The sequence below is a fragment of the Neovison vison genome, chromosome 4 (genome assembly GCF_020171115.1).
Source record: "Neovison vison isolate M4711 chromosome 4, ASM_NN_V1, whole genome shotgun sequence".
Classification (NCBI taxonomy): domain Eukaryota; kingdom Metazoa; phylum Chordata; class Mammalia; order Carnivora; family Mustelidae; genus Neogale; species Neogale vison.
In genome coordinates, this window is record NC_058094.1 from 212,978,974 (window position 1) to 212,993,464 (window position 14,491).

The window sequence follows — 14,491 nt, forward strand, 5'->3', positions numbered from 1 at the left end:
ATGAGAAGTAGCCACTACCTAGGACCAACGCAGGTAACCCAAGGAAGGAACAAATCTGGAAGAGGGCCTTCTTGAGAGCCAAACTAAGATTCAGGACTTACTGGAAACAGTATGGTTAGGGTCCTCTGGCCAGCAGAGACATTCCGTCAGCTGCTGATCAAATTTGCTGTAACTCATCCTCTGGGGTCCAGCTGGGTCGCTGGCCAACCCATCAGGAAGCTTCTTGGGGATATGGTACTTTCTAGGAAGTTGGCTGGGGTCTGGCAGAACTCTCTAGTAACCATCTGTAAGGGTACTGCTAAATTCCCCGAGATGAGGGCCATGGGGTATCCCTTGGGCTGCAGGAACAAGAAGAGAGGGGACAACGCCAGAACCAGGAAGACAGACCACCTCCTCCTGCTCTGCTCCCAGAGCACCCCCTGTGACAAAGCTCCCCATTGGGTCACCTGGCAGAGGACAGATGTCCACAGGATCAAGCTCCAGGCCCCACCCCTGCGAAGCCAGGAAGAGGGAATATGGAGCTGAGAGGCTGTATAATACTGACGGGCTCCATCCAAACTGTCCAATATTACAAAAGGAGAATTGCTTCAACAACTATTCCGCATAGTGTTTAAGGACAAAATATATATAATATACTTTATATATGTATTTTATCACATACTCAGTAAGGAATGCTGAGGTGCTTCATCCGTCCAAGAAATTGAAAATAAAAATTTTACATTTCTCTATCTGTCAGTATACAGGATTCCAAAGGTGGATCTTGAACTCAGAATGATGTATCAGTTTTCGAGGAAAGCCACATAATCGGTCAGTCTGGCTAACTGCTGTTCGTTGGGGATCGGGGGCACGGGGGCAGGTTAAAAGACGCATCCAGGGCCCCTGCAACTGGCTTCTTGGGCATAACCATTCTTGTGGTGGAGTCGGCTTGCCATCCTTGTTCTAATATACCTTTCATAGCCTCTTCCACAGGGAGCCCGACAAAGGCTGCGAAGTCATCAGCGATGATGGAGGTGTAGGCTTGTGAGACCAGGGCGAAGGCTCTTCTCCTTGTTGCATCTCTAAGTGCTTCCATGATTGGCTGGACCGTCTCAGACCGCTGGTGTGCGTTGATGGTCGTATAGATCCCAGGGACATCTCTCTGCCAGATTCTTTGTTTTACTGACCAAATTCCCCCAAGTTCAGAATTTGCAGATTTTATAGCAGGTGGTATCCGTTTCCAAAGATATCTTGAATTATTCATGTCATTGTGGAGCAGATACAAAGCTAACAGTTGACCATACACTGGGGGAGTAGCAATTCCTCCAGGAGCCTCGAGCTCCTGGTTCTCGCACTGATCCAGCAACTTTTTGAAGCTAAAGGCACTTTCCGCCATCACTGCCACTGGCATCTTCCCCGCCGGTCCCGCCGCGGCACCCTCACAGTAGACCCCACACTCGGAGCTGAGAGGCTGTAAATCAACAACTGGGACATCCTAGTTTTAGGTGGGGGTCTTAGGGGTCATTTCATCTTCAATATTTTCATTGTTTCATCGTAAAACCGGAGGTATGCAGTGGAGGCAAGCCTTCATCTCCCAGACTTTTTCTTCTTTTTTCCCCCCGAGTTCAAAATTCTAGCATCCTTGAGTGACTAGGATTTCTTCGACAGCAGCCGGGCTCAATGAGTCCAGCCTTCGTACAACCCCCTTCCCTGGTGAAGAAGGACCTATCATTTTGGGAATGTTCATCATCTCCGCCCGCTTGATTGTCAGCAGGAAGCGCTGTCAAGGTTGTTTTAAAAACCATTTTTGCTTCTAGTTCCAGCCACTCAGACATATTTTGAATCACTTATAAAATCCACTTAACCAAGTTGTTGACAAAAAAATTAAGTAAGATGACTCCTGTGGGATACTGCTTGACACGTGTCCTCAAGTTGATAATCCTACAGAGATTTGTCACTTGATTTTTTTTTTAAACCTATTTTCCATATGTACTACACGAGGATGATTTTCTTCTCTCTATATCACATAAATCTTGCGATGCTTGGAGCTGTGTCCTGGAAAGACACACTATAAATATGCTTCAGGTATTATTTATAAAGTCAAAATATTTCTGTTGCTTGTTTCAGAGGTCAGATTCAAGCAATGCCCCAGCGTGTTGATAGATTTAGGCACTCGAGCTTCTTCAAGGACTTTATTCAAGGACAAATTTTCTTTCTCAGAGCACTGCATTAAGACACATAGAGTTTTGGAGTTTGGGCTAGGAAGGCAATCTTCCCGACCGGAATGCTAGTGGCAAAGGTTGAGGACTTTGTCTTATTAGCCGTAGTATCCTCTACATCTAGATATGTTGGGCTTAGAGCAGATGTTTAGTTAGTAAAGGAAGGAAGGAAGATAGGAGGAAAGAAAAAAAGGAATGGAGGATGGGGGGACAGAAAAGGCAGGGAGGATGGAAGGGAGAAGGAAGGGTCTTTAGTAAAACTAGCTCCTTTTAAGGGAACTCTTTCTTTTTCCTTTTTTTTTTAAACAGTTTATTTATTTGTCAGAGAGAGAGCGAGCGCAGGGCAGGCAGAGGGAGAAGCAGGCTCCCCGCTGAGCAGGGAGCCTGATGAGGGACTCGATCCCAGGACGCTGGGATCATGACCTGAGCCGAAGGCAGACACTTAACCGACTGAGCCATCCAGCCATCCCTTTAAGCGACTCTTAAAATTTTTTTATTAACATATAATGTATTATTAGCCCCAGGGGTACAGGTCTGTGAATCACCAGGCTTACACACTTCACAGCACTCACCATAGCACACACCCTCCCCAATGTCCATAACCCAAACCCCCTCTCCCAACCCCATCCCCATGGCAACCCTCAGGTTGTTTTGGGAGATTTAGAGTCTCTTACCTGTTTGTCTCCCTCCCAATCCCATCCTGTTTCATTTTTTCCTTCCCTACCCCCCAAGCCCCACCCCCACTTTGCCTCTCAAATCCCCTTTAGGGTACTCATGCACAAAAGGGAAAGGGGCTAAAAGTACTATTGATGAGGGAGCAGGAGGCTGGCCGAGGACAAAGCAAAAGCTGGTGCCTTGCACCCCTTCTTCACCCGCTCCCCTCCATATGTGTAGCATTCCTCAGGCACCCCTGACTGCCATAAAACGATAAATAGTTAACTTGCAGGGATCGCAATCCTGCAGAACAGGAATCTCCCTTGCTTACAGGTATCCTAGAGATCTAAACAGGGAGGTTACCTTATCAATAGCACAAATTTCCAGAGGCAAATAACTCTCATTTCCTGAAGCCCTAATGTCCCCCTCCCCACCATAAACTGGAGGAGACTGAGGTAGAAGGGAATGTGAATGATAGCAGGGTCATAATACCCCACTAAGAATCTCCCAACTATCTTGATGTTAATGCCTGACCTAAAAACAACATTGATCAAGCCATAAGGGCAAGGACTCCCCCCGGCACCTTGTAGGCCCACCTTAGCACGTGAGAGCTCTGTCGAAATCTCCCATCCCTTCACCACCTCCCCCCAACCGCAAGGTATATAACACGCCTACCCTCACAACCCCGGGGCAGCAGCATCTCTGCCTGCCCACGGGTCCTGTCCCCGTGCTCTAATAAACCACCATTTTGCACCAAAGATGTCTCAAGAATCCTTTCTTGGTCATCGGCTCCGGACCTCAGCTCACCGAACCTCATCTAGGTTCTAGAACTTCATCACTATGAAGCACCAGTCCTCAGTGTCTAGGGCTGTGGGCCAGCTCAGGATGGCAGGAATCTGATGACCTATGTGCTTTGCAGTTTCCTCCTTCATTTCTATTTAAGTTGGTATTTATTAAATTGTATTATTGAATTGAGGCTGGAAATCTAACTATGAGGAAAAGACACTGTTATACCACTTCTTCTAAACATGATAGCAGAGAACCAAGTTTTCTACACAGTGTGGCATGTCTCGGAGTTACGCACCATGCTTTCCTCCTCTCCCCGCCCAACTCAGAATGACTGAGAAGATTTTAAGGGAAGGAAACTGACCCATGGGATCATTTAATTTCAATTTCCCTACACTTTTGCCCAACTGAGGTATTAAATGCGTGTGAAGCTGTCACTAACCCACGTCCTGAAACATGCTTTGATCTGTTCCGGGAGGCAGGGGGTAGGGAGGGAGGGAGGGAAGACAGTACATCACGTGGTCTGACAGTTTCAGCCCAGGAAGCTTCCACACGTAACTCATCAACCCCTCCATCAATTATATAAGGTAGACAGGGATTATTATACCTGGGAGGAAATTTGAGGGTTAAGAAGGTTAAATATATTTTCTAAGGCTCACAAATTTCAATGCATGTGGGGCCAGGTGGGTAAGGTATATGTGCCAAACCGATTTTTCAGGTAAATGTGGGAAACTGGCTGCAGAACGTAAGAATTTGATTAAGGAATTGGAAAGTCTGTCCGGATACACTCAAATTCACATTAAAAATTTTTAGGGGTCCCTGGGTGGCTCAGTCGGTTAAGTATCACCTTTAGCTCAGGTCATGATCTCCAGGTCCTGGGATCTAGCCCTGCATCAGGCTCTCTGCTCAGCAGGGAACCTGCTTCCCCCTCTCTCTCTGCCTGCCTCTCTGCCTACTTGTGATCTCTCTCTCTCTCTGTGTCAAATAAATAAAATCTTAAAAAATTTTTTAAATTGTTTAATGTACACATAACATAAAATTTACCATTTTAATCCTTTTTAAGTGTACAGTTTGGTGGTATTAAATACATTTACACGGCTGTACAACCAACACCACCATCCATTCCCACATCTCTTTTCATCTTGCAAAACTGAAACCCAATGCCCTTTGAACAATAACCCCCTATTCTTCTCTCTCCCCAGCCCTTCGTAACCATCTTAATTTTTTGGCTCCATAAATTTGACTAGTAGAATGATAGAATGTAGAATGATACAATGATAGAATGTAGAATGATACAATACTTGTCTTTTTGTGACAGGCTTATTTCACTTAGCATACTGTCCTCCAGGTTCCTTCCTGCTGTAGTATATATCAGAATTTCCTTCCTTTTGAAAGCTGGATAATATTCCATTGCACGTATTTACCACATTTTTATTCACTCATCTATTAATGGACATACGGTTTACTCTCACCTTCTGGCTATTGGGAATCATGCTGTTATGAATCTGGGTTGCAAATATCTCTTTGAGACTGTTTTTAATACTTTTGGGTAGATACCCAGAAGTGGAATTGCTAGATCATTCCACTGGATCATGGTAATTCTATATTTAGTTTTTTTTGAAGAATAGTGTACTGTTTCCACAGCAACCACACCATTTTATATTTCCAGCAACAGTACGCAAGAGTTCTCCATTTATCTCCCCAACTCTTGTTATTTTCTGGGGTTTTGTTTGTTTGTTTGTTTGACAGTAGCCATTGTAATAGATGTGAGGCAGTATCTCATTGTGGTTTTGATTTGCATTTCCCTAATTATTAGTGATGTTGGGCATCTTTTCATGTGCTTATTAGCCACTTACACGTCTTTGGAGAAATGCATACTCCAAGTCCATTGCACCCAAATTTTTAAAGGATGGAACACACCCATCTTTGAGAAAGATTCTCTCTGCAGGCTGCTGGCTTGTGACCATTGATCATACCCCAAAGGACAGTGCCAGGACAGGGAGGAGACAGCCCTCACTTGACCCCTGCTCAGTTTGTACCACCATTTTGCCCCAACACCATGCTCCCTTTGGGACTGGTGAAACTTTTTTTTTTTTTACTTTTTCTTCATTTAAAATTTTGTGTGTAGATTTGTTTTTGAATTTGAAATACAAAAAAATTTACCAGTGTAAAATAATTTCCCTTCCTCCTAAATTCCAGTCACCCAGTATCCCTACTTTGAGACTACCATTGTCAGTAATGTTTTGTGCATCCTCACATGTATTATAAATAGATGTTTTTTTAAAAAGTTTAAATGCTATTTTTTCCTTAACAATATATCTTGGAGAATGTTCCATATTAGCACAATCTTTATTTTTTAATGACTGCATAATAGTCCATTTATGGATTTTAAAAAATACTTCATTTATTTATTTGAGAGAGAATGTGAGGGAGAGAGCACAAGCAGGGGGAGCAGCAAAGGTAGAGGGAGAAGCAGGCTGGTTGCTGAGCAGGGAGCCTGATGTGGGGCTCAATCCCAGAACCCTGGGATCATGATCTGAGCCAAAGGCAGATGCCTAACTGACTGAGCCACCCAGGCTCCCCTGGATCTGCCATCTTTTATTTAACCAGTCCTCTGTTGTTGGGTTTTTAGATTGTTCTCAATCCTTTACTCTAACAAACAACATCGCACTGACTATCAACAGCATGTATTTCTGAGTAAACCAAACAGGAGGACAACTGGCCATTACTTAGTTATGAATCATAACTGATTCAAAATTGTACCAAGCACCAGGCTTGGTAGTATCAAGCTTTCATAGGACTCCTGTGGTTAAGAATGTTTCTTCTTAAGCCTTCTCCCTACAGCCACACAGTTAAAAACAAAAACAAAAACAAAAACAAAGTAGATATGTGTAACTTAATACTTATGAACAATATAAAATATATGGTATACCTCATGCATTGTCTGAAAACTACAGCCTAACAATAATTTCTGAGAGATGTATTATCACTGGTGAAATAAATGTTAACGTCACAAGAGCAAGATTTCAACCCAGTAATTAAGCCAAAACTTCCAAGTAATGTGAATTCTAGGATTGAAAGTGAACCAAAAATTGTACTGAAATAATTTTGAATGGATGTCTTCGTGGAATTCTCCACCTTATCAAATTCAACACAGTGAACGTTGGTTACCCTTATCTTGTGCCCACAGCCTCGTGGTTCTGAGCAGACATTAGTGTAATGTGGTGATTCTTACTGAGTCACTGAAATGAAATGGTCCCCCATTTCCTCCAGGAAATGGGCTCCGTTGGCCCAAGACTGATGGATGCTCCTCTAGCGCCCTCTGCTGTCTGGTACTCACCCTAGCCTAGTGCTTAACACGCCACTGAGATGGATCCCTTGTCCCTCTCTTCTCCCCACGCTGGAAGCCCTGTGAGGACAAGGACCAGGTTCTTGGTACTTTCGAGTACCCGGCTCCCAACAGTGCCTCACTTACAATAGTCACTCATAAATATTTGTTAGGTGAACGAATGTCTGAATAAATAAAAAAGGAGGGAGTGAATAGTTCGAATTCTCTCCACATTTCAGTTTTAATTTCGTCTTTTGTACTGTGGCTCTCCGTACACTCAGCGTGCTGGCCTCTGGCCACTGTCCCTTCCAACCCTCTGTAACCTGAGAAGCCCCACTGACTGAGCATGTGACTGGCTTGAAAAGCGTGTAAGGCATGAAGAGGTCCCTGTGATTCAAGTTTATAGCTTTGGTGCATAATCTTTCTGAGAGGTGTTTTGGGAATTCAAAGACATACGTTATTTTCCTTCTGGTTCTTGGGTTCTGCATAGAGTTATCAGTCAGCTGACTGCTAGGTTAGAAAGTTATTGCTGTCTTGTAAGGCTATAAAAATTAATTAAGAGTCGAGTTATATGCTCAACGCCCACGTGGGAAGTATGGGATTATATATCACAGAGCTTGCAAAGGTAAGAGCTTAATATGTATTTGTTGATTGATAAAGGAAAAGTGCAGAGAATGTTCCGCTGCCCTCAATAATAATAGCTAACATATGGAGCACTTAATGCCGGGCACTTTACTAAAATTATCTCATTTAATCTTCATAAAAATCCAGTGGGATAGGCACTATTACGATCTCCATTTTACAGAAGAGGAAATTGGGGCTTAGAGAGATTTAGAGACCTTTTCAAAGTGACATAAAGTTTCAAGCTTGGCTAACATCCAGATCTATCTGATTCTAGAGACCAGAGTCATAACTGCTCTGCTCCCCTGTCCCAAGAGATTTTCAGTTTCATCAGAGAGACACGATAAACACATATGAAACTACCAGCACTTCTCAAAACACTCCAGCTTCTGACCGCGCCTTGCTACTTCTTTTCCACTCACCTACTGCTCTTCCCTATGAACCTGTCCCCCAGCCACACTGAGTTCCTGCAGTTCCTGCAGTATGCTGAGCACAGTCCTGCCCCAGGGCCTTTGCCCTTGCTGTTCTTTCTGCCTGGAACACTCTTCCCCTAGCTTTATCTGTGGCAATGTCCCTCATTTTGTTGTCTTCTGTGCTTAAATTACTTGGTCGGAGAGACCGTTCCAGACCACGGTCTCTGAAACAATATCCTCTGACATTCTTTATGGATGTATCCTGCTTTATTTTCTTTATTTTATCATTACCTAACTTGATATCAGCTATCTTTTTATAGATTTACTTTTAATTTCTGTGTCGTCCACTAGACAGTAGACTCCAGAAAACCAGGGGCTTTGTATGTTCCTCCAGCAACTAGAACAGTGCCCAGCACATAGCAGCGCTCAATATATACTTGCCAAATGAATAAATTACTTTATTACACAGCAATTATCTTGAAGATAATTGATAAGTATCGAACAGCAGCTCTGTGCGAGGCATTTTGCCAGAAGTTTTACATTACGCTATCTCATGTGTTACTTGGTCACACCCCGATGAGAGAAGCATATCATTTTCTTTTCCTTTTACAGATACAGAATAGAAAACCGAAGTTCAGAGAAATGGAACAGGTGCTCCTGGGCTCCTTAGTTGAGCAGGGATCTAGATGAGCTCCCCTCGCCCCACCCCCTGCTATGGATTCTGTCCTGGAAGTTCATTGTCCCAGGGCTTTGTTTCCTTGCAGGTTACAGGCTGTATCTGCAAAGCTTATGCAGCAGACAGTTTCTCCTTGGTTTTGCTCTGGTAGCATTTCAACAAGTTCTAATAGGACAGAGAAGAACGGATCAGGGGCTTTTCAAGCATAGGCCTAATACCCGCACACAATCACACAAGGGTCAGATCACCAGGGAGCTGTTTATCCAGGATGAGATTTCCTCCAGGATGTTTCAGATCCCCCCACTTTTTTTTCAGGCACGACAGATGGCTCAGAAAGTACAATAACTCAGCAAACAGTAACAATGGTATTCATTGAGCAGCCCATGGCAGAGAAGGGGTGTCCCTGCCCACCTCTCTAACACAAAGAAAGCTCATTCCTACGCAGAAGGCTTTCCAAAGTTTTCAATGATGTGGCAACAGGTGGTTTTGGGTTTTGTTTTTTCCAAGTGTGGTTTTTTCAAACAGCCTTACCGGCTGGTCCCGGATTACTGGCATTACATCACACCCTCGGAAAGTGGAGAGTCAATCCCCAATATCCTGCTGTTGAATAATCCTACCCCACCTTTAACAAGCCTACCCCATTCCCTTGAGATTGTATTTGGGGGAAGGGGTGAGGGAAGACAGGTTCTTTCATGCAAAATTAAAACAATTCAGAATTGATCCTAACATTGTTTCCCATGAGGCACCAACGTGGTGGTCCGGGTTTTTGTTACAAAGAAAAGCTGGGGCATTTCTTTATTAACAAACCTTCTAATGATATGGATGCTTTTGGTTGTTGTTCAAGAGTCAGCTTTGGTTTCCTCCTCCACGCCAACACCCATAATTTCGTGGAACAGTGTAGGGTGTTATGGGGGGCGTTGGGGGGGTGGATTTGAAAAGAGGTTCCAGATGGCTCAGCGTCAAGCCTGTGGCAGTGACAGCTGAGAAGGGGGAAGCTGCAGCACACCCCGAGATGTCATGTGGTAATGGGGTGGCAGGGGGGCGGGAGTGGGAGTGGGGCGGGGGGGCTGGCGGGGCGGCCAGGCAGCTGCTCTGTTGCAGGAAAGCTGTCTCACCTTCACACAGACCCATGTGGGGTTGGAGGGCTCATTATCCGCGTTTCACAGTTCCCCAAACACGCAATAGACGTTCAGATAGGTTGACAGTTAACTCAAGGTCACACCTAAGAGCTGCTTCTCTGCTTACGATCCTTCATTGACCCCCTATCTCTTTACAGGAAAAGCCCCAAACTTCCTTCCAGGGCCCCCCATACCCCATCTTCCCAGCCTCATCTCACATCCACCACCATGTGCACCAGAACCTGGGTTATGAGAACCGCCTGGGGCTCCCTGAGCAAGAGCGTGACAACCTTTGTCACTCTGGTCTGTCGAGGTCTCCGGTGCCTCTAGAGCCTCCTGGCAAATGTCTGCTCATGGCTTCAGGTCTGCTCAGCCCTGTGTCTCATTCTCTATACGCTGCGATTTGCCATGAACACAACTGACCATGGGTCATTTCCAAACATTCTTCAGTGGTTTCCCATTGCCCATCGAATATGGTCCAGTTGATGGCCCTCTTGCTGTGAACCACTCCCTACCCCAACTTTTTTGTTCTAGAACTGCATTGTGCAACCAACTTGGAAGCTACTAGGCCTGTGTGGCTATCAAATTTAAAGTATTTAAAATTAAATAAAATGGAATCCTCAGTTCTTTAATCAGATTAGCCACTCAACAGAAAGAAGTGGCTATGGCTGCCATTTCGAATAGATTTACTGACATTTCCATTGTTATAGAAAGTTCTGTTGGACAGCATTGTTCTAGAGCCATCTACCCCCACTTTTTTGCACCATTTTGCCTGTGCCTGTCCTTCTTCTTGGACTGCCCTTGCCATCCTTATTCTTCTGCATAAATTTTTGTATCTCCCAATAGAAGTTTAGGCATTATATACTCCAGGAAACTTTCCATTAAACCTGACTGGGGTAAGTGCCCCTTTGAGGTACTTATAGCTTCCTCTATCTACCTGGATCATACTGTGTACTCTCTTGGGTACTCAATGTACCCAAATTGGGGAGACCTCAAGGTCAAGGACCCTGTGCCTTATTCATCTATTTCTGGTGCCCTCATATAAGCAGGGCTGTGCTAATCTTTTTCAGCACCGGCATCCTTGTGCTTAGCTTCCTAATTGGTTCATAGTAGCTGCTCAATAAACACTTGGGAAATGAATAAGTGAATGAGTTAGTGACTCTGCATAGTAACATCAGTAACACATTCTTGGGAGAGCCTGGAATTGTAAATCTTGACATTTTTCTGAACAATTAAGTGTGTTATTAGAACAGAGCTTCCTTTTCTTTCTTCTTCTTCTTTCTTTATTTTTCTGGGTTTTTTTTTTTCCTGTTTACCATAGAATAAAAGGAAAATACAGATAATTATCAAGAAAAAAAATCACCCAGAGATCACAACCTTCCAGCATCTCCTTTCTTAATAGTGTTATTAACTCTTCTTTGGTATTCATTGATCCAGTATGTATTGTTCGGTTTTTTTCTGGTTGCACATTTGCACTGAGCAGATGGGGCCCAGGGCAACTGTACACAAGAAGCCTTTCCAACAAGTCTCCAAAGTTATTCTCCAAAAAGAGCTACATTCTGCAGGACACTACTAGTTTGCCAGGAAATGCATTTTCCTAGTGTCGTGGCCCAAAAAGATATGGGGAAAGGGACGTTTAGACGAAGATTGCTTGATTCATGAAAACTAGTCAGCATCTCAGTGGGAAAACACTGCTTAACTTTATCATAGAAAACTGTGATGTGCATTCTCCATTAACCTCCCAGGTCCCTCTTCTACTCTTTTGTCCTGATTTGAGCCCTGGGACCTGTGCTCAACTGGAACACATCACCCAGGCTCCCTTGCTCCCTGGTTTCCAGTTGAGTTTGGCAAAAAGAAGACCAGGAGACCAGAGGGCAGGAAGAGCGAGAGAGGTTGGGTCTTTATTCCCCTTGCCCCTCATCTCTTGGGCCATGGTTCAAGCAAGGACTCCATTTTCCTATCTAGAGCCACAATCCTTGACAGATTGCTTCTTTCCCATGAATATAGCTCATGCCATCTTCCAGTAATAATGTTCTTCCCTTTGTCCCTTTGGGCCAGGTTGGTAACATCTTCCCCGTGTTACGGATCCCTGGGCACGTCACCATTCTTCATTGGTTCTCTTATCTCTGTACACAATTCTGTGGGAAGTCCTGCCATAAAACTCAATTTAGTTAACTCTTTGATTGTGCTACTTATTTCCCTTGGAGATCCTGAAAGAGACAACATCAAACTCTGCTCCATCTTCTTTGGGGGCTCCCTATCCCCCAACTTAATGTAGCCACTGGTTTTGTTGGCAAGACCAAGAATTGGCAAATTCCAGGTGGGGGAGGCCATGCAGATCCATCCACTGCCTGTTTTTGTCAGTAAAGTTTTATTGGACCTTCGCTATGCTGCAACAGCAAAGTTGAGTAGTTATGATAAAGTCTAAAATATATTAACTATATGGCCCTTTACAGAATGTTTTGGACCTCTTCTAGACTTATCCCATACTGGAATTACTGTTTGTGTCCAGACTCATGCATAAAAGGCACAGAGCCTTCACACATGCTGACTCCATTACTGACTTCAGTGCTGTTGAACAAACATTTCTCTGAGCACCTCAGACTGGGCACCTCTGACCACAGATGCTGATGGCATCAGACAGACCTGGATTCAAGTCTCAGTTCTGACATCTACTGGGTGTCCTTGAACAAGTTCTTAGGATTCTCTGAACTGACCTTAGTTTCTTAACCTATAAAAAGGGAATAATAATACTATCTTCATCTCTTCTTGACTTGTAATGAGAAACAGGTAAGTTGATATGATGAAAAATGCTCAACACAGGGCGTGGTCCACAGCAAAGGCTTCAAAACCATTAGCCACTGTACACCAGGCCCTGTGCTAAGAAAAGTGGGGAAAATAAAGACATGAAAGATGTAGTCTTGTGCCTCAAGGAGCTACAGATATGTGAAGGAGAGTGTTGGCTTCGCTGCAGAGATTTTCTCACATTCAATGTGAGACAGGAGCACAGCCTGACAGCCTTCCTCCCTAGCCCCGGTCCTTTCCAAACTCCCAAGTCCATCCTTTCTAGTCCTTGCTAGGAAAACTGCAGAACCTCATGCTTGGGAGAATGGTCTTCCTTATTGCCACTGCCCTGTCTTCATCCGTTCAGGTGGCAGAGCTCCAGTAAAGGTGATTTATGCCCTATTTGGAAGGGATTATTTCAAGGCCACCAACATCCATTGGTTTGGGTAGAAAGACACAGCGACTGTGGAATGTTTCTTACTTTCTATTGTCCTGGGACCCCATGATTCATCTTCAGCGGCAGCTACCACACCACGGTATCATCAAAAAAGATCTCAGCAAACTTATTGTCATTCCATAGGAGTCTTAGTGACAATGCGGAGCTGATGGAAGGGTCTTATGCGTCATGAATATGAATATCATCATTCAAATTACTCTGGTGGATGTTGAAGATAAAAGAAATGTTTTATTTTGTGTTCATTAAGCACTAGAGGGTATGTTTCCCCTGGCTGCCAACTCATTATATCTGTAACGGTTAATGGGAGTTAAATTCCAACATCACATCAAGGGGGAAAAAATGATCCCTCAAGTATTTGGAAACTCCTTCCTCTAAATTGCAGATCAAAGCTAGGTTATGAACTTCGAAGCTGTCTTGTTAATGGATTTGACTAACTGTATTCTTTGAATTTTTTTCCCTCCAAACACTAACTTTCCGTATGTAGAGATAATTACGGAAATTTTGTAAGCATGAGATGTCGTGAGTTCTACCAGAGCCGGCCCCCCATGATAGGTTTCCCTCCCAGGGAAGAAACACTAAGACTGAATAAATGCCTGTTAAGTATCAAGAGCCTTCCTTACGCCCCTCTCCCTTCCATTTCACAAAACCCCCATAAAACACTTCTATCTTACAGGTGAGGAAACTGAGGCCTGGGTTGATTAGGTTGCCTACCCTAAAGCACATAGGGGACAGGAGAATGAGGCCATATGCCCAACGTAATCCACTTTAAAAACACATTCTGGGGTGCTTGGGTGGCTCATTAATTAAGTGTCAGACTCTTGATTTCAGGTCAGGTCATGACATCAAAGTCACGAGATTGAGCCCCAAGTCTGGCTTCCTGCTCTGCAGGGGGTCTGCTTGAGATTCTCTCTCTCTCTCTCTCTCTCTCTCTCTCTCTGTGTGTCCCCCTCCCCACTTGCACAAACATGCTGCTCGCTCTCTCTCTCTCTAAAAAACTAACCAACAAATAATAAAAACAAAACCATGTTCTAATCCACTGCTTGTGGTCATTGCCCAGCCCCTGTCAGATTTCTACTCTAAGATACGTGTTCTCCAGGGCTGGGGTGTACAAACAAGATGAGGGAAAACGGGGGCGCCTGGGTGGCTCAGTGGGTTAAAGCCTCTGCCCTCAGTTCAGGTCATGATCCCAGGGTCCTGGGATCGAGCCCCACATCGGGCTCTCTGCTCAGCGGGGAGCCTCCTTCCTCCTTTCTCTCTCTCTGCCTGCCTCTTCACCTACTTGAGATCTCTGTCTGTCAAATAAATAAATAAAATCTTCAAAAAAAAAAAGATGAGGGAAAACTGAGCTGGTAAAATGGCCAGAGAGGTATGACCGACTCATATGAGCCCATGCAAGCTGTCTGCCCACGTGGTTTTCTCCCCTTCCCTAAACCTAGACCTGCGAATGAGAAGATGCATT

At 44.3% G+C, this 14,491-nt stretch overlaps 1 protein-coding gene across 1 annotated transcript; it reads right to left on the minus strand.

Annotated features, from left to right (window-relative positions):
• Positions 1–554: 554 nt before the first annotated feature.
• Positions 555–1,387, minus strand: LOC122904129 (COP9 signalosome complex subunit 8-like). The gene has a single exon (XM_044244602.1). It carries the CDS (start codon positions 1,385–1,387, stop codon positions 818–820), a length of 570 nt encoding a protein of 189 aa, XP_044100537.1. The 3' UTR covers positions 555–817.
• Between the last annotated feature and the right edge of the window lie 13,104 nt (positions 1,388–14,491).

Excerpts from the sequence above, each read along its gene's own strand:
- LOC122904129 (XM_044244602.1), bottom strand. The coding sequence starts at position 1,387 with ATGCCAGTGGCAGTGATGGCGGAAAGTGCCTTTAGCTTCAAAAAGTTG.